Genomic DNA, 20623 nt, shown 5'->3' with positions numbered 1-20623 from the left:
CAATGGTGGGGGAAAAAGCAAAGGTAAAGGTAAAAAGGGTAACACACAAAAGGACTATTCCAAGGTGAAGTGTTGGAATTGTCAAAAGATGGGACACTATGTAGTTGTGTGTCCGGAGAAGAAGAAGGAGAAGGGGAAGAACCAGAGCTTGGTAGCTTCAGCAGAGGTTGGGGACTTTGCAGATCATTTTGATCGGGAGTTTGGGTTCACTGCATGTGAGTCCTCTAGTGCAAGATCACCTGCCACACAGGTTCAGAGGGAGCATGCTTTTCCCTCGATTAATGGAGCATCTTTGGGTATCTGGTATGTGGACAGTGGGGCTTCACGTCACATGACAGGAGTCTGTGAGTACTTCGCAGACCTTTCAGAGAGTGGCATTGATATAGAGGTGGTATTGGTGATGACAGAGTTGTTAGAGTAGTCAGTGTGGGGACACTAACATTTCAGAGGGAGTCCAAACCTCCCTTGAAGGTGTCGGATGTTCTTTACGTGCCAGGGATGAGGAAGAACCTCATATCCATCTCAGCTTTGGAGGACAGAGGATATGAGGTACTATTCAGGGGAGGACAGGTGTTGATGTATCCCAGGGGCACTCCAGCTGATTCAGCTAGAGTGATAGGTGTACGCCATGCAAAGGTGTACAAGTTTGCATTCTAGCCCCTTTTGGCATTAAGTAGTAGTACCGACAACAGAGCTAGTAGTTTTGAGCTGTGTGAGATTTGGCACCGCAGGATGGGGCATATGTATCATGGAGCCTTGAGGACCTTGCGGGAGATCACTACAGGTGTGCCAGATTTCAGTACTGATCACTTTGATACCTGCAAAGGATGTGTGATGGGCAAGTTTGCCAAATCCCCTTTTCCCAGAAGTGACAACAGAGCGACTAGGATACTTGATTTGATTCATTCCGATGTGAGCAGTCAGATGTCTCATGTTTCCTTGAGTGGATATGAGTTCTATGTTTTATTCATTGATGATCACTCCAGGAGGACCTGGATTTATTTCTTGAAGACCAAGAGTGAGGTATTTAAGTGGTTTCAGGAGTTTAGAGCTCTTGTGGAGACACAGATAGGTTGGTAGATCAAGTCCCTGAGGTCGGACAATGGGGGAGACTACACCCTTGGAGAGTTTGTTGACTATTGTGCGGAGGCAGGCAATAGGAGGGAGTTCACTGTTCCTTACAACCCCCAACAGAACGGGGTTGCGGAGAGGAAGAACAGATCCATCGGAGGGGCTGCGAAAGCCATGTTACACGATCAGGGGTTTCCATTGTTCTTATGGGCAGAGGCCTGCAACACAGCTGTTTATTTGTAGAATAGGAGTCCGCATCATGCCTTGGAGCACATGACTCCAGAAGAGGATTTTTCTGGGAAGAAGCCTGATATTGGTCATCTTCATATCTTTGGGTGCATTACATACTCCTACATACCCAAGGAGAAGACGACCAAACTAGAGCCCACCGCAGAGAAGTGTATCTTTGTGGGCTACAGTGAGACCTCAAAGGCCTTTCAGATTTACATTCCTGCATAGAGGAAAGTTGTTGTCAAGTGGGATGTGAAGTTCGAGGAGGACAAGGCCTTTAGGAGGTCACGTTAGTTAGAGTATTTGGATCAACCAGACCCTCAACAGTAGTTGAGTTAGTTGTAGGGATCCAGTGGGTAGGGATGAGGAGGATCCGAAGGTACATCTATGAGGATGTCAGGTCCGTCAGTGAGTAGTGGCTCGCCGAGCTAGAGGGGTGGTGCTCCGAGCAGCATGCAGAGCAGTCCACAGAGTAGTTCACTAGGGAGTCCACTGATGGACAGTTCACATGGTACCTCAGCTTCTACAGGTTCAGGTGCAGGTAGGAGGACAACAAACAGACAGTCAGGAGTTCAGGCTCCTGATGATGATGATGACGAGGAGTTTCATTCTCTAATGGGAGAAGTACGCTTAGGGAAGAGGAAGCCCAAGTGGCTTTAGGACACCTTGAGAGATGCTACATCTATTGCTGAGCCTAAAATGCCGGTCAGAGAGAGTAGACCACCTGAGAGGTTTTGTAGCTATATGGAAATGGCTACCAGCATCCTTGACTCTGAGCCTTCTAGCTATGATGAGGCAGCGGGCCAGCAGGTCTGGAGAGAGGCCATGCAGGAGGAGTATTCTTCTACCATGAAGAATGATGTTTGGGAGGTGGTGCCGAGGCCTGAGGGCAAATCCGTGGTTACTTCTAGATGGCTTTACAAGGTAAAGCATGCTGCAGATGGCAACATTGAAAAATTCAAAGCAAGGTTTGTGGCTAGAGGGTTCTCCCAGGTAGAGGGAGTTGATTATGAGGAGACCTTCGCTCCCGTGGCTCGATATACTTCGATCCACTCCGTTATATCGATAGAAGCAGAGATGGGTTGGAAGATCCACCAGATGGATGTGAAGACTGCATTTCTCAATGGCTTCATACAGGAGGAGGCATATATTGAGCAACCGCAGGGCTTTGAGGTGCATGGGAAGGAGTCGCATGTGTGCAGACTCAAGAAGGCCCTTTATGGCCTGAAGCAAGCTCCCAGAGCTTGGTACTCCAGGATAGATACATACTTACAGGGGATGGGTTTCACAAAGAGTGAGGCAGATCCGCACCTTTACTATATTGTGATAGGTGAGGAGCCTCTCATTCTGGTGTTGTATGTGGATGACTTGGTCATTACAGGTGCAGAGAGACTCATAGAGCAGTCCAAGAGAGATCTTGCGGCGGAGTTTGAGATGAAGCACATCGGCTTGATGCATTACTTTTTGGGTTTAGAGGTGTGGTAGGAGGAGGGGCATTTCTTCCTGGGGCAGGGGAAGTATATTGTGGACATCCTTGGCAGATCCCACATGGAGGATAGTGAACCCATGTCGACACTGATGATCACCAACTGGAAGAAGCTTCATGCTTTAGATTCCGAGTTGGTGGATCCCACATTGTATAGGCAGCTGATTGGTTCCTTGATGTATTTGGTCAACAATAGACTAGATATTTGTTTTGCAATCAACACGATGAGTCAGTTTATTTGCGAGCCTAGGAAGGTTCGCTGGGTGGCTGCAAAACACATTTTGCGGTACTTGCAGGGGACAGTGGACTATGGTCTGGACTACAAGCAGGGGGATGGAGTGAGATTGGCAAGCTATACTAATTCTGATTGGGCAAGTTGTGCTTCTGATAGGAAGAGCACTTCAGGGTGCTATTTTGGGTTGGGTTCGGTAGTAGTGTCATGGTTCAGCCAGAAGAAGCGGTCAGTAGCATTGATTTCAGCAGAAGAAGAGTATATGGCAGCCAGTCTAGCTAGTTGTGAGGCCGTCTAGCTTTGCATGATGTTGTTTGGCTTATTTGGTCAGCCGATGAGACCTTCAGTGATTTACTGTGATAATCAGAGTTGTATTAAACTCACGGAGAATCCAGTATTTCATGACAGGTCAAAGCATATCGGGATCAAATATCATTTCATCAGAGACTATGTTCAGAAGGGAGCTATGAGGTTTGAGTATATTACCACTGTTGAGCAGGTTGCAGATATTCTTAACAAAGCCTTACGATGGGGAAAGCATGTCTACGTTAGAGACAAGATGGGTGTGGTGAGGAACACCTTCCTCTGTAAGAGGGAGTGTTGAAATTTGGTACCGGAGGATAGGTGGTTCCCTAAGGCTTTGATCTTTGGCCTACGGAAAAGTGTCCAAAAGAATTTAATTTTTCTCCTAAAGTGACTTTATAATTTTTATAAAGTCAAATCTAATTTAAAAGTGACTTTAAGTGATAAAGTTACTAAAGTCTAATTTTAAAGTGACTTTAATAAAGTCAATGTAAAATTAGAAAAGAAAAGTGACTTTGGAAATAAATGACTAAGTGGGTCTTTATTAAAGTGGGGTGAATTGAAAAATAGAAAGTGAGATTTAAATGAGCATTTAATCTCAGCCCTAGATCTCAATCTATTTTAGCCATTGGATTTAGGGATTCCCCAAAAGTCACTTAGGGTTAGATTAAAGGAGGGAAAGGAGGAAAAGTTCATTCATTCTTTTCATGATCAGATTGAGAGAAGGAGAGCAAGAGAGCAAGGGAGATTTCTGGACAGTGAGGAGAAGGAGGCAGCAGCTTGGCACACATTCCAAGGCAACGTTTCAGCAAGTCCATACAGTTGAGTTAGCACACAGTGAAAGGCAGGTTTTGGGCACGATTTTCTAGAAAAGGTCGTACAACAATTTTGGTTCAGATTCCAAGGAGGTCGTACAACAAGTTTGCACAGAAATCAAGGAGAAGAAAATCTAAAGTTTTCTAGCACATTTTTCAAGGGAGGTTGTATAGCAAGTAGTTGTACCTTGGCATGCTTTTTTAGGCAGAAATCCATACAACCGTACTGCTGTTTTCTACACAGAAATTGAGGAAAACTGTACAACAACATTTATGGCAGCATGCATGCTTTTCTAGGCAGTCCGTACAGCAGCATTTAAAGCTAAAATTTGGGCACAAAAATAGAGGAGGCTGTACAACATTTATTGCTATTCTATTTTGCTATTTGCAAGTTTTTCCAGTTGGCTGTGAGGCACGAAAAACGAGATAAGTTGTAAAATTTTGCTTGCTAATTTTTGCTGAATATTTCTCTTACCGTAAAAGCATTTTCCAGAAATAAGAAGGAGCTTTTGAACTGGTTTTCCCCAAGAGTTGTAGGGGGTTTTTCCAGGGTCACCTTGACCAAAAATCACCGTGTTTAAATGTGTTAAATGGCTATTTGTATGTGCTGATATTTATTTCTGCATTTTCCAGCATTCTGTTATATTTCCAGAATTTGTGTTTTCAGCAAAATTTATTTTCCTGTTGTTGAATGTATGGATATGGGAAAGGGAATTTAACTATTATGGAGAAATAAGGTGAAACTGAAAACCGGGGTGGGAAATGAGAAATTTCTACAAAATGTTATCTTAGTGAAGGCAGAGTCTGGGCCAAAGTTGGTCAGACTCACTGATCGGTGATTGAAAGAAAATATGGCAGTGAATGCATTGCAACACTAAGTGAAAGCAGAAGTGATTAACGGTGCATGCAAACATTGAATGATAGATTCAATAAATGGATCGACATGCATGTGGGTGAAGAGGGTCACCGAATCGGCAACCGTTTGTGCAAAATGGGTTCATGCATGCGACAATAGTGAGATAGCAAGAAAGGCTGAAGCAATGCTAGTCCAATATAGTATGTATCAAAACGACAAAAAATGCTCACTAAAATCAAGTAGACGACATTCATATGAAGCGAAACACAAAAAGTGCCAGAAATGCAACACAAGACATGGAAAGTGGGATTACCCCAAAACAACAAAGATGAATGTGCCAACAACTCCTACATGCGATGTGGGATGTGAGAGATGCAAGGTTGATGTGAGGAATGAGCTCTGCAATGTCGAGTGGATGAGTTTTGATAAAATTGAGGTTATGACATGCATGCCACGAATCTAGGGAAAGTGACACTTGGTGGGAGGCTTCGAAAATAATCCTTGCATGTAACCTCCAACTGCTAAAAGTAAATCCATGAGGAGAAGCAACTCATGCATGCAAATCAGTTTTTCTTGATCCCAGAGGGAACGAGTCAACTCAACTACACATGTAAGAGGCTTCTCAACTACCGCGAGAAAATGCGCATTTCTGGCTAGGAGCTCAGCTGGCTACTTAAAATACTTGCGCAATTTCTGGGCAGAGCAGCTAACTACTGCCTAGATTTGCGCAAATTCTGGGCTAAGTAGCTGAGCTCAGAAGGATTGTGTAATTTTATGGGTGAAGCTTGCTCAGCAGAATTGCGCAATTCTGGGGCCAAACAGGCTATCAATCAGGATTGCACAATTTCTCGAGGGAAGGCTGGCTGCCCTCTAAATTTGTGTAAAATCTTGATGGAGCTGCTTAGCCTGCTACTGGACCAAGATCAGATGAAGACACTGTGAGGGTAATGCATCAAGGTTTGATCGACATGATCTCTTTCTTCAAGAAAACCACTAGAGCTTGTGTGCTTGATGAAGCAAGACATGTTGTTGTGAAGGTTGGTAGGCAGGCTCCAAAACGAAGGTAAGACAAAATTTTGGAGGGAGGTTGTAGCCGCTACAACACGTTCTTCCCTCTCCAAATTCAAATCCATCTCTTAATGTATTTGTTCCACGATCCCTCTCTCCCCCCTCCAAATCTATGTCTCTCTCCCTCCGTATCTCCTTCTCTCTCTCCCATGTTGTCTCTCCCTTTCTCTCCCACATCCCTCTATCTCTTCCCCCAATCACTCTCTCTCTCTCTCTCTCTCTCTCTCCGCCCTCCAACTATGTCACTATCTCCCTCCCTCTTTCCTTCTTTCTCCACCCATATTTGTGTCTCCCTATCTCTCTCTCACCCTTTCCCCCACTCTCTCTCTTCCCTCCCCCACTCCTCTCTCCCTTGTCACTCCCTCTATCCCCCCCTTCAAGTCCATTTCTCTCTCCCCACTCTCTCCTTATCTCTCTTCCCTCTTCTTTATTCCTTCCTCTCTCTCCCTCTGTCCCTGACCTCCCTCTCTCATTCTCTTTCCATCACGCTTTCTCTCTCTCAACCCTACAACTCTATTACTATCTCCCTCCCTCTCTCTACCCCGTTTCTCTCCCTGAAATCTTTGTGTCCCCATGTCTCTCCCTCTCCTTCTCTCCTCTCTCCCTCACTCTCTCTCCATCTCTCCCTTTCCTCTCTCTCTCTCTATCTCTCTCTCTCTCTCTATCTACATCCTTGTTCTTCCATTCCTCTCTCTCCCCCTCCAACTCCATATCTCTCTCCCTCTCTCTCTCCTTCTCTCCCCCCTGCCTCTCTCTCTCTATTCTTTCCTATCTCTCCCTTTCTCTCCCCCCCACCAATCTCTCTCTATCTCCACGCTCCAGTTCTATCACTATATCCATCCCTCCTCCTCCTCTCTCTCCCCCTTCCATCTCTGTGTCTCCCTCTCTCTTTCTTCCCCTTCTCTCTCTCTCTCTCTCTCTCTATCCCATCCTTCACATATCCATATATAAAAGTATTCCATTTTTAATTTTATGAAAACCTTGATTTAATCTCTATGGAATATCTACAAAATATTTTTCGTAATAGTGAGGATGGAGGGTTTAACTATATCTCAAAACTAATTACAACTTTTTTCTTTTAAATGTAATGAAAAAACATTATAAAGTTAAATTATTTTGCTTGTGACCCGAGTTATGGTTTTTGGGTATATCATATTGATAAGCCATGGTACTGGTCCATGGTATTGTAACAAAGTCTATTCACAAAACCATAACATCCATGGAAAAATTGGAGTGAATATCCATGGTTAAAATTTTTGTTGTATTGTGAGTTTATTGTAAGTATTAAGTTTTTATGTGATTAATAATTAAACTCAAATAGGTAACAAAATCATTATTAAAATTTATATGGATCATGTGGAGGTTTTTCGTTACACCAAAACTAGCAAGTGTTGGTAAATGTTCCAAACCAGTGACTAGGATCGCGAACATTCCAAACCAGTAACTAGGATCACGAGGGTGGAAATTACAGATTCCATAGAGGTGCGGTGATTCTTCCAATACCTCCCCCTCAAACACAACTCAAGGGAATCGAACCTAGGTTGAGGCTCTGATACCATGAAGAGGTTTTCTGTTACACCAAAACCCGCAGGTGTTGGTAAATGTTCCAAACGAGTAACTAGGATCCCCAAGGTGGAAATTACGGATTCCATAGAGGTGCCACCCGCCTCAAATGCAACTCGGGGGAATCAAACCTCGATCCATGCTATGATATCATGAAGAGGTTTTCCGTTACACCAAAACTCGCAAGTGTTGGTAAAGGTTCCAAACCAGTAAATAGGATCCCTAGGGTGGAAATTACGGATTCCATAGAGGTGCGGTGATTCTCGGGTCTACTACCTATCATCCACAACATGGGGATTTGATCACTAAGTTTTCATAAAAACCACATCAATTCTATCATCAAATAAATTACCCCTAGAACATTCCAAAATGTATATGTATTTAACTCATTCATATATATATAATTTAAAATAATTTATAATCTAGTTAATTTATATAATTTTACTTTTTAAAATCATAAATTAATATTTTTATAAATTCACACCAATCCAAATTTACTTATCATTTATTTATGTAACTATGGTAATTATATACTTATAACCAACATGTTCGATTTTTTTTTAATCTTTCAAAAAATTACAAGTATTGAAGTCGGCATTGCATCGGGCATTCCGTTGTTACTGTGAAGGAATTTCAAAGAGCATGTTTACGCAGAAAATGTGAGAGACGTTGCAATTTGAGACATACAGAAGGGTTTGAACGGAAAAGGCTAGGTCTTGAAGTTCTTAATTTACATGAATTGAAGTCGGCATTACCTCGGGCGTTCCATTGTTTCTAGTAAGGAAATTCAGAGAGCATGTTTACGCACTCATTGTGAGAGACATTACATCTAAGATATCCAGAAGGGGTTCAACGACAAAGTTTATATCTTGAAGTTTGTTAATTAGAAGATGAAGACTATTTCGTTTGATCCAATCCAACTTATGGGTTGAGGGGTGTGAGGTAATCGGAAGCTGGAATCCACAAGCTATTGCAAGGCCTAACGGTTCTTCTGGCTTCATTGATGGCTAATTATCGTTTGTTTGGTAATTATAAGAAAAGCTTAATATGGAGAGGTAATTACAAATAAAGTTACTTCATACAAAAACGAGGAACAGCTCAGCAAAACTAAATTTGAGCAAGTACATGATCATGAGGAATGTTAGTATTTTTAACCGAAAAGAAAGACAATTGAAATAAGGAGCGAGATAAATGATCTTCTTTCTTATAAAGCCGTCAGATCGAAAACGACTAGATATTCCTGCGTAGAAGTCTCCTTTATCACGAAAGTTCCTCTGAACACTTCTCTCGGTGTATTAACACCTCTCAATGTATACGCAGGAAATCTTAGTAGAATAACTGTGGAAACATTATAGCTGATTTTACCCTCTATAATTTCAATGAGATTCAATGCAATTGGCAAACGACGGAAAAGATAAATCTGTTAACATTTATGATGAATAATACTTTGCTCAAAATACTATAGCACCAACCTCCAGCGAATATTAAACATTAAAAGGTCACAACATTCAATGAAATTGACGATCCTCGGCCAGATAAATCTGTTAACGTCATGATTAATAATGTTTTGTTCAAAATGCCATAGTCTTAAATCTATCAAGAACATACTTATGAAAACATATAAAAGAAAAAACAATGAACAAAAACTTGAAAGGTGGGTGTAGTTATTAATGCATGAACTTAATTTTCATTGGAATCTAGCAATAAATGCATTATTATATAACCAATATATTTCTAATTGGATTATCAATTATCATACTAAATGCATTATTATATAACCAACATATTTGTAATTGGATTATCAATTATTAACTTTGAGTACTGATTACATTTAATAATTTGCTGTCCTAATTCTGATAACTCACAAACACAAAATCTGTTGACTAATTTGTCAGCAATTACATGACACAATTAAGCATTATCCTGAACACTCCCCTAAGCTGATTTCAAGCATATCCCTTGTGTACTAAAACTTCCTTTTTAGTATTTTCAAGAATATCCCTTGTGTACTTAAACTTCCCTTTTGGTAGTGATTTGGTGAATATATCTTAAAGTTAATAATTTGTTCTTGAAAACTTTATTTCAATTTATCGTTTTGCTACATGGTATTTTATGAAATAATATTTGGTATCAATGTATTTGGTTAGATTATGAAACATAAGATTTTTAGTTATGACAATGGTAGACAACTTATCATAGTCAGTTATGGCAATGGTATACAGGTTATCATAGTAAATAGTAAATAGTCGTGGCATGCTTTTGGTCTTGTTTAAGATCTAATAAGACTCTCTCCAAATTCCTTGACATGTTGTTGATGTTGCTGCAATATACTCTGTAGAAGAAAACGAAACAGTTGGTTGCTTCTTTGAGCACCATGATACTAAATATTATCCAAGGCTTAAGACATAACCTGAAGTGCTTTTTCTATCATCAATAAATCCAACCCAATCACTATTTGTATCACCAACCACCCCAAAATTATTTGATGAAGTATACCAAATGCCATAATTTCTTATTCCACATAGATACCTCAAAATTCTTTTTGCTGCTCCAAAATGAATCTTACTTGGACTTTGCATGAATATGGAAATCAAACCTACTACATGCATAATATGAGGCCTAGTGGTAGTAAGATACAAAAGGCTTTTTACCAAACTCCTATAGGATTGAGCATCTACCTTTTGAGCTCCATCTTCTATAGAAAACTTTTCGTTTGTATTCATTGGTGTGCTCATGGGTTTGCAATTTCCATTTCCCATTTGTGAAGAAGATCTAAAGCATACTTTTCTTGTGAACTAAAAATGCCCTCATCCATTTATGTCACTTCTATGGGAAGAAAATAATGAAGCAAACCCAAATCAATCATTTCAAATTCAATCATCATGCCAGCATGAACTCTTCAACTAACAAATCACTTGAAGATGTGATATCAAGTCATCCATTTATGTCACTTCTATGGGAAGAAAATAATGAAGCAAACCCAAATCAATCATTTCAAATTCAATCATCATGCCAGCATGAACTCTTCAACTAACAAATCACTTGAAGATGTGATATCAAGTCATCTACATATAAGCAAGAAATTAGTAAATCATTACCATTTGACTTGATATATAATGTGGCTTCATTTTCACTTGTGTTAAACCATGTTTTCAAACGATAAGTGTCAATTCTACTATACCATGCTCTTGGAGCTTGTTTAAACCCATAAAGGGACTTTTTCAGTTTGTATACTTTGTGTTCATTTCCTACTTCTTCATATCATTGGGGCTACTGAACTTATACATCTTCTTTCAACCCACCATTTACAAAGGTTGATTTCACATCAAATTAATAAGCTAACCATTTATATTGTGTTGCCAATACCAAAACACTTCCGATTGTATCAAATATTGAAACAAGAGCATATGTTTCACTATAGTCAATAACTGGTTGTTGAGCATATCCCTTTGTCACTAACCTTACTTTATGGTTTTGTATTGATCCATCAACTGCATACTTTATTTTGTACAACCATTTTTGCCCCAATGACTTCTTCTTTAGTAGGCGGATCCAATGCTTCATTCCCTTTAATAGTTGTCATCTCTTCATCCATTGTTTTGCACCAAAATGACTCTTTTACTACATATTCATAACATCTTGGCTCTGCTTCAATCTGAGATATCAAATCAAAATTAGTATACCCATAAATTTCATTCAAGGATTTTATTTTTGAGGAGGACTTGGGATTTAAACAAGACATGAAGTTGTAGAAGATGATGAACTGGATATGTCTTGATAAGTATTTTGATTACTGAATGAATTTGTGGAAACAAAAGATTCATCTTCTTGTACAATAATACTTGGATTTTGTTGTTGCACATTTTGATTCCTATGCCATTCTGCTTTCTGATGAAAGGACATATCACAACTAATCATTAGTTTTTCAATTTGTGGATTGTACATTCTTTAACCTTTGGCTTCCTCACAATAGCCAATAAAAATTCATTTCACACTTTTATCATCGTGCTTTCTTCTCTTTTCAGAAGGAACATGAGCATAAGCAATGCAACCAAAGACTCTAAAATGAGAAACATTGGGTTTTCTTCCACACCATGCATGATTAGGGGTAATATTTTGCACACTTATTATTCAACATCTATTAAGAAAATAAACAGATGTAGCTACATCCATAGCACAAAAAATGTTTCGAAGGTTTTTACCTTTCAACATGCTCCTAGCAATCTAAACAATTTTTTTATTCTTACGTTCAACAATATCATTCTATTAGGGAGTATAACTAGCTATCAATTGCCTCTGAATTTCATTCATTTTACAATAAGAATCAAACTTATTAGAAGTGAATTATTGCCCTCTATCTGTGTGTAGTGTTTTTAGCGAATAACCCCCTTAATTTACCTCAACAACCTTAAATTGTTGAAATATGACAAATGCATCATATTTTTCCTTAATGAAATATACCCATGTTGTTATACTAAAATCATCCACAAAAATAATGAAACACTTATTTTGTTTAGAGAGAAAGGTTTCATAGGACCATATATATCTGCATGCACTAGCTCTAATGGTTTACTTTCTCTCCATGATTTTCCTAATAAAATGAATCTCTATGTTGCTTACCAAGAATACACCCTTCACACACCTTATCAAGAAAATCAATAAGGGGTAACCCTTTCACCATTTGATTGTGATATACAATTTCAAGTCTTTTATATTCAAATGTCCATATCTCATGTGTCATAGCTAGGAACTGTCATCATAAGCAACATGTAATGTTGTACTTGGTTCACAAGGGAGGGTGAAAGAAAAAATTCTATTTTGCAGCATATTAGTCTTGACAATAATTTTACTATGATCAACTTTATCGTAGATTACACATTGATTGTTCTTAAAAACAATTAAATAACCCTTTTGAAGGAGCTGCCCCACACTCAGAAAGTTATGTGCCAAAACAAAAACATATAAAACATCATTAATGTGATTTGGTTTTCCTTCTTTTCTCTTTACAACAACTGTTCACTTACCTTTAGCTTCAGTGGGCTTGTCATTTCCCAAGATTACATCCTATTTTATAGATTCATCTATCTTCACAAAGCCATCTTTGTTTCCTATCATGTGATTGTTGCAACCACTATAATTAAGTTACACCTCCTTGGAAACATTATTAATTGAATTAGAGGTAAAGAATAAAGTGCCAACGTTATTCAGAAAGCTTAGCTTGTTGTTTTTGGTTTTTGCCAATAAGTTTGTTCATAATGGCCAAATCTTTTACAATAAAAAAATTGAAATTGGGATTTACTAAATATTTTACCTCCATCATTGTCATCGTTAACTCTTCATTTGGTGTCTTCAAGAAAAAATCTTCCTCTACCCGTGGCTCATCCTCTGTATGTGGCTCCTCTCACTCTTCCTCTTTCATGAGAGAATCACCTCATGGGATCAATTCTTACACAAATGTCTTTTGTCTTTGGAACATTTCTTTTTGCTTGAAAAAATTGCTCGATAGAATTTTTAGAAGATCTATTCACTATTTACTTGTTAGATTCAAGAGACCCTATTAGCTCATTCAGAAGCAACTGAGTTAGATCCTTAGAATCCTCAATACAAACAACAACACCATCAAATTTACCATGAAAACTTCATAAAATCTTCTCGACAATCTTTTGATCTTTCACATCTTGACCATAAGACCTAGTTTCATTCACTATTCCCATAACTCTAGTAAAAATCCCTTGAATAGATTGAGAGTTTTGCTTGCACAAAATTTCAAATTCTCTTCTTAAGGACTACTACTTAACAACTTTTATCATATTTCTTCCTTGATATGCATGTTGCAACACATCTCATGCCTCCTTTGGTTTTGTTACTCTAACTAGTCTTGGAAAAATGGAATCATGCACTGCTTGCTAGATTAGGAAGAGAGCCTTTGAATCCTTTTTTACTATTTTTCTTTAGCTGCATTCTTTAGTCTTGACTCGAACGAGAAAGTCTTTGAGCAAGCATGCCGTTGTGTATAACCATTTTCTACGAAATCCCACAAATTTTGTGAGAGAAACGATGTTTTCATTTTAATGCTGCAAAAACCAAAGTTTCTCATCTTTAAACACTCGTAGTTGGAGTTGAGAAATGTTCATACTATTGTTGTTGTTGGCCATTGCTGCCAGCTACTCAGCACTCCCACTAATAACTCGAATCTGCACAAGCTTCACAAAATTATGAAAACTCTTGCCAATGGTTATCACAAACTTTTGAAATCTCCTACCAACAACTCACACTTTACATAAAAGTCCAATCTCTTCACCTAGGTGTGATACCACATGTTAAATCTTTAAAAGCATACATATAAAAACATGTAAAAAAAAACAATGAAGAAAAACTAGAAGATACTAGTTTTCAATGCAATAACTCAACTTTCTTTTGAATCTGATATCTTGGCGGAAGCAATGAATGCATTCTTATATAGCCAACATATTTCTAATTGAATTATCAATTATGTGACTAATTTCTGATTCTAATTTACTGCCTCCAATAATTTGCTGAATAATAACTTTAAGTAATTATATCCTAATTATGATAAGTTAGGAACACAAAATCTGTTGAACAATTACATGACACACTTAAACGTTATCCTCAACCTATAGCACCAGCCTCCACCGGATTAGACACTAAAAGGTCAAAAAAAATAATTCGATAAACAGACGATATCGGCAAATGGACGCCTAAACAAAATATATGTTTTCTAAAAGGGCAACCGATTGACGTTGAAATATGAAGTGCCTTGTGAACTATTTAAAATAAAAAATGCACTGCGAACTATTTCGGTTGAAAAATATATGAATATATGTGACCTGGACTGCTTAGATATAAGAGTAAAAGTTATTATAACAAATACTTATCCTAAGTTTAGTGTTTCCTAAACATCTCGCTTGGAGCGACAGAAAAAGTAGCAGGGAAGACCGAACATGCATAAAAATAAATTTAACGGTAGAGAATAACATCATTTATTCAAATCATTAAAATTAAATCTAAAACCAATATTAATATTAATATATATGTGTCTTTGTCAGATTTTAAACTATACTATTTCCGGTGCATAAATTGCCCTTTGGTCTTTTGGAATGTTTTACGGTCATCTACACATTGTCGTTTCGATTATTTTATCATTAATAATGAATAATCATATTTCATATATTTCAAAGGGCAAAATCACATATTATGAGTCTTTATCAACATTATTGACAACCTTTTCATTATTTTATGATTTGTTTCAGACATCTTGTTTTTTGTTATGACATTCATCCATCCCTCCCCTCCCTGAAAAAATATAGAAAACTGTAGTGGTATTCGTTACACATTATTTAAATTTTAAAGCATTTCGTTCTCCATGAATTCGGAAACATTAAAATGATGTCTCCCTTTTGCACAACAAAAGTCTATACAGACAGAAATTATCATAAAAAGGCAATGTCTTTTTGCACAGGTATAAATGAAGATACATATTCTATTCTGTAGCAGTGATTTGAACTTGTCAACCCACAACATTGCAGAATATGTTAAACAATCACCACAACCTTGAGTGCAGTACGAATCATAGATTGCAGTATAGTGGGGCATTATTTTTCAAACATTAATTACTATCACAACCATGAAAGTAGAAGCGTCATGTAGAGATTTTAGGCCAGGACCTTAGACAAGGAGAAGGCAACTGCACTGAAGTATGTTATATAATACTGCAGCAGAGGAAGAAGCAATGTCACGCCGAATTACACAAAGGACGGAGGATGATCTGAACTCCATACTCAGGGTAGAGCATCATGAGAACAGTGGGTGCATGTCTGTATGAAGGAGAAATCTCGAAAGAGAATCGCTGTAAAATCATTGTCAAAACAACCTTGGCCTCAATCACACTGAAATTTCGCCCTATGCAGGCCCTCGGCCCAATGCCAAACGGAATATATGCCAATGGATGTTTTGCAGCACTTGCATCTCCGGAACTAAATCTTGCGGGATTGAATTCGTTCGCATCATCTCCCCATAACTTTTCATCATGGTGAATGGCCAGGATTGGAATCAATAGCTCCATCCCTTCTGGAAGATGAAGACTCCCAAGATTTACTTCCTTCTTTGTCCGTCTGACTAGTGCTACTAGAGGTGGATACAGTCTCAGAGACTCTTTCACAATCATGTCCACCTGCAGGAAGAAAACGAAGATCACATAAATAAATTAATCCTCTCTTGTAATGTTATCGCTCGATTAAGAAAAAAATTGTCGATCTTACAATTCTAAGTTGGTTCAAAGTATTTCTGTCGGGATCGTCGTTCCCACAGACGTCAAGAACTTGCTGCCGAGCCATTTTCTGCCAGTCTTGATGAAAGGCCAGAAGAACTACTGTCCATGTTAACATATTTGAAGTGGTCTGCTTGCCAGCAAAGAAAAAAGTCCTGCATTCCTCTATTATATCTCTCACTCTAATAGCACAAGTACCAGTGTTAGCATGGTGTCCTATATTAGTGCTTGTTTTGGCATTTATCATAAGACCTAGCAAATCAGTTGAAACCGTTCTCTCAACGCCCATATCATTTTCTCGCCTCTCAATTAGCTTTAGGAGAGCAGATTTAATTTCGTTAGCCAGTTTCCATTGACGCAGGTTCCTTTTCGTAGGCAAAAACCTGAAACAGATTTACCGCCGTTCTCTTCATAGTTAGACGACTATTCAATTACCTGGGTATTCCTGCTACTGTATGAAAATGCTGAACTTATCTCTAATGCAGATTTCAAAAAATATCCTGGAATGCGACTGACAGCAGTATGATCAACTATTTAATTAATTAGATATTATGACTTGTTCCTGCTGCATCAAAATGTCAAACTTATTCCATATAGCAGCTAGGTTAATTTTGATAGTAGTTAATTCAATTGTTTGACCAGCTAAGCTACCGTCCGTGGCATTCAGGAACATTTGGGCATCCTTGTCTCAATGGTTGATTTCTCCAGGGTTCCAGGACATAGTGAGGTTAAATAATTGATTTAATCTATGATGCTAGAATATTCCAGAAATCCCTAATAAACTTAAGCTATATAGATATTTTGGAAATCTGCAATCAGATAAGGATGAGCATATTAAAAATGGCAAAAGTGATACAATTACATGATAGAAATAAGGGTTTGTTTCAAATTTCACTTTATTGTGTATTACAAGGTAACAAGAGAGGCATCTTTATCTTTATCGCAGATTTTGAGAATAATATCACATAATCCAGCTGATAAAGGGATGTTAAACAATTAATCTAATTAGATTCTAAAATATTCTTAGAAAATGGATTCTAAAATATTCTTAGGAATTGGATTTTAAAATATTACTAGAAACTAGTTTCTAAAATATTTTCAAAATCTACAATGAGATAAATGGGATAGGGTTAAGGTAATAGAAGCCCCACATGAGATATGTTTAGGGTAATAGGAGTCACCAAAGATTTGAGAATGATAAATACCACATAAAGTAAGATTTGATATGGGAATGGAACATGAAAAATTTACGATCAACGAATGAATACTGACCTCCAAAAAAACGAAACAGAAAAATTTCGTAAAGCCTCTGCAGCGAAGATGAATTGTTCCGACTGCATATGAAATATGCGTTTTCCTCCTTCGTAGCTGGTGCCAAAAGCTGTTCGTGCAATGATATCTGCACTAAGATTCTCAAACTGTTCACAAACCTCTATCTCATTCACGCCTGCCTCAATCGAAATTTTCCAATTCTTTAGCATATTCGTCGCACTCCCAGCGATCACAGGAATCAGTTCCTGTTATGCACACGGCTAGCTATGTGAAACATACCGTATTAAATGCATTTTCAAAGCATCAGATCAAATTTAGGAAAGACTCAATTGAATATATTACTCTCAAGTTCTCTGGAAAGAAGGCAGGATTTATGATCCTTCTGTGCCGCATCCATTTTTCCCCTTTCAAACTTAGGAGCCCATCACCTTCTAATTTCTTTAACATAGGATGAGGCTCTGCTTTTTCATAATCACTGTTCTTCGATGATAATATCTCCTTGATTAGCGTAGGGTCTGCGATAGTTAGTCGTGCGGTAGGGCCAAACCAGACGAGAAAAGTGCTACCTATATATACAAAAACAATAGAAACCGAATAAAGACTACCCTTCCCACAATAATTTTAATATTCGAAAATATTAGAAAATCGACAATATATGAAGCAGCAATACTTCACCGTAGGATTTCCTCCAATGATGGTAGAATGGCAGAACTCGGGCGAGAATATCGTGAGAGAAGCCCATATTTTCAAAACTCGCTTCATGCGCCATTTTCACCATCTCTTTGGCATTTCCAAGAAATAGTTTGTAGGGAGGGCTTCTTATTCCCTGTGATTCGAAATGCTTCTGTATTTTCCGAGGCTTCCACCATACAAATCTTATAGCTTCAACGACTACTCTAATAACAAGTATAGCAAATGCTGCAAACCCAGAAATCCACAACCGTCCCTCCATTATCTCAATATTTCTTCGTGCCCTCACAATCTTAATTGGCAAAGGATTATATAATCTTCCAAGCTCCAAAAACTACATGCATCTTTGACCCTAAATTGTAGTTGTATTAGGAATGCATCACTCTCAAACGGGAAGTTGCCTTAGTACAGTGATAGAGAACGGATGGATCTGTTGGCCATCATCACTGACGTGTTATTCGTTTAAAATTCTCTTCATTTAGAATAAAGTACCGACGATATTGATTAACTACATTTCTTTTGGCAGATGGGGTCCCCTAGGCCGCACCGACGATATTGACTGACTATATTTCTTTTGGCAGTTGGGGTCCCCTAGAGCCGCATTAGACAGACTGTGCATACAACCATGGGCACATTTGGGGGAGGCCAATACACAATATGTTTGCTGTCTATGTTTGCATTTTCGAAGAAATGACTCTTGAAAACTATCACTGTATTTGATTGGGGTGTTAATGGAATCTATACTTTCGCAGATAGCGTTTAAGTGACGTGCTCCTTATTCGAGTGCTTTATGAAAAGCTGGTCTCCAATCGCATCTCTCTTGTCATGTAGTTATCCATGAAGCAACTCGCGCATTTAGATGAGCTTAACGTATTTAATCAAAGTGCCTACTTTGCAGGGTTACTTTTTTATTCCACCACAAATGGTTGATGTGGTGCCCTCATCTCATTCAATGAATTTTTGTTTCATAACTCGTACGCCTGCCACTTAAATAATCGCTGTTTGGAGTAGACTCTATGCTTATCAGAAAACTATTTAAGATTAATAATGCACTCTCAATTATAGCATTGAAATTCAAGGCATAAGTACACGAAAGACACTAGATATTTTTATTACTCAACCGTCATCAACTTTATGACAAGTCACATCTATACGTACCAATTATATAAGAAGTGGCCATTATTTATGTGTGTATGTTTACTATAGGATAGGGAAAAAGAAGCACTAAGTATATCACCATGATATTGTTAGAGCAATCAGTGCGCAACAAACTAAAAGATAACAACAGTAAAATAAACCATACACAAAAGACACAGAGTTTAACGTGGTTCACCCAATCAGTCTGGGCTACGTCCACCAAACATAAGCATCGGGAATCTTTATTATCAAACAGAAGATTACAAGATATTCAATTTCTTCACAAACTCTCACACTCACACACCAATCCGTATGGACCCCTGTTTTATAGCTAAGAGAATCTAATTGCCTCATAAATCCTATTACAACAAATATAGGCTGCATTAACTCTCTCCCAACAAAATAGAGCTAATATAGCATCTCAATCTTATTGTTGTCACCTACTGAGATTTTTGCCTATTTTACTAAAACTGAAAATCTCAACAATCTCCACTTTGACAACAATTACCCTGATGCTCTGTTTCTTTATTACTTATTTTTTTGCAAGCCAAGAGAAGCCAAACACCAACGCAGCTTCTCTAACAAAACTGGTTTCGTGAACATGTCTGCACAGTTTTCCTTTGTATGCACCTTTTCAAGAGAGACTCCCCTTTCAGTGATAACCTGTCTTACAAAATGGTACTTAATTGGAATATGCTTTGATTTACTATGATAGGCCGGATTCTTAGCCAAATGTATTTCACTTTGACTATCACAAAGTAACTTGATGTTGTCCTGTAACCTACCAAATTCACCAAGCAAACCTTTCAGCCAAACCGCTTCTTTGCAAGCATGCGAAGAAACAATGTATTCTGCTTCAGTAGTGGATAAAGCAACAATGTTTTGTAGCTTTGACATCCAGCTAATAGCTCCACCTGCAACAGTAAAAACATACCCTGAAGTTGACCTTCTCTTATCCAAATCACCTACCAAATCAAAATCAACATACCCGCAAACAAATTCACTACTCTTATTGTAAGTAATACAATAACTACTTGTGCCTCTCAAATATCGAAGCACCCATTTCACTGCTGACCAGTGTTCTTTACCCGAATTTTCCATATACCTGCTAACAACCCCAACTGCATGTGAAATATGTGGTCGAGTACAAACCATCGCATACATCAAACATCCTACTACATTGGCATATGGAATTCGAGACATATAATCCTTTTCTTCATCTGTATTAGGACATAAACTAGAAGAAAGCTTAAAATGGGAAGCTAAAGGGACTGACACAGGCTTCACATTGTTCATACCAAACCTCACAAGTATTTTCTCAATATACTTTTGTTGTGATAGCCACAGCTTACCATTGCTCCTGTCTCTGAAAATCTTCATGCCCACAATCTGTCTTGCTGCTCCTAGATCTTTCATATCAAATGTCCTTGCCATCTGAGTCTTTAACCTGTTGATTTCTTCAATGCTTTTGCTTGCTAAAAGCATATCGTCAACATGCAACACTAAGATAATGAACATGCCATTACTTAACTGCTTAAAGTAAACACAATGATCATATTCACTTCTTATATATCCTTGACTCAACATGAAAGAATCAAATTTTTTGTACCAT

At 38.1% G+C, this 20623-nt stretch overlaps 1 protein-coding gene across 1 annotated transcript; it reads right to left on the bottom strand.

Annotated features, from left to right (window-relative positions):
* Window positions 1–15182: 15182 nt before the first annotated feature.
* On the bottom strand, window positions 15183–18206 carry LOC149208791 (cytochrome P450 734A1-like). Its single transcript, XM_089394148.1, has 5 exons — window positions 17860–18206; window positions 17527–17750; window positions 17185–17429; window positions 15905–16295; window positions 15183–15816 (listed from the first exon to the last, which is right to left on the bottom strand). The coding sequence occupies exons 1-5, from the start codon at window positions 18134–18136 to the stop codon at window positions 15379–15381; spliced, it is 1575 nt and encodes a 524-aa protein (XP_089250274.1). The 5' UTR covers window positions 18137–18206; the 3' UTR covers window positions 15183–15378.
* Window positions 18207–20623: the final 2417 nt, after the last annotated feature.

This window comes from Pinus tabuliformis, chromosome 1_2 (genome assembly GCF_031772625.1).
Source record: "Pinus tabuliformis cultivar Carrire ecotype Pingquan chromosome 1_2, CPIR1, whole genome shotgun sequence".
Classification (NCBI taxonomy): Eukaryota; Viridiplantae; Streptophyta; class Pinopsida; order Pinales; family Pinaceae; genus Pinus; species Pinus tabuliformis.
Note: the sequence above shows the minus strand (reverse complement) of the source record. Positions and strands in the feature narration are given on the sequence as shown.

Bases quoted from the DNA above. Each gene is read 5' to 3' on its own strand.
- LOC149208791 (XM_089394148.1), bottom strand. From the start codon at position 18,136: ATGGAGGGACGGTTGTGGATTTCTGGGTTTGCAGCATTTGCTATACTT. The intron at 17,751-17,859 runs GTGAAGTATTGC...TTGTATATATAG, and splicing joins TCATTGGAGGAAATCCTACG to GTAGCACTTTTCTCGTCTGG. The intron at 16,296-17,184 runs GTCAGTATTCAT...AATCTGTTTCAG, and splicing joins TCTGTTTCGTTTTTTTGGAG to GTTTTTGCCTACGAAAAGGA.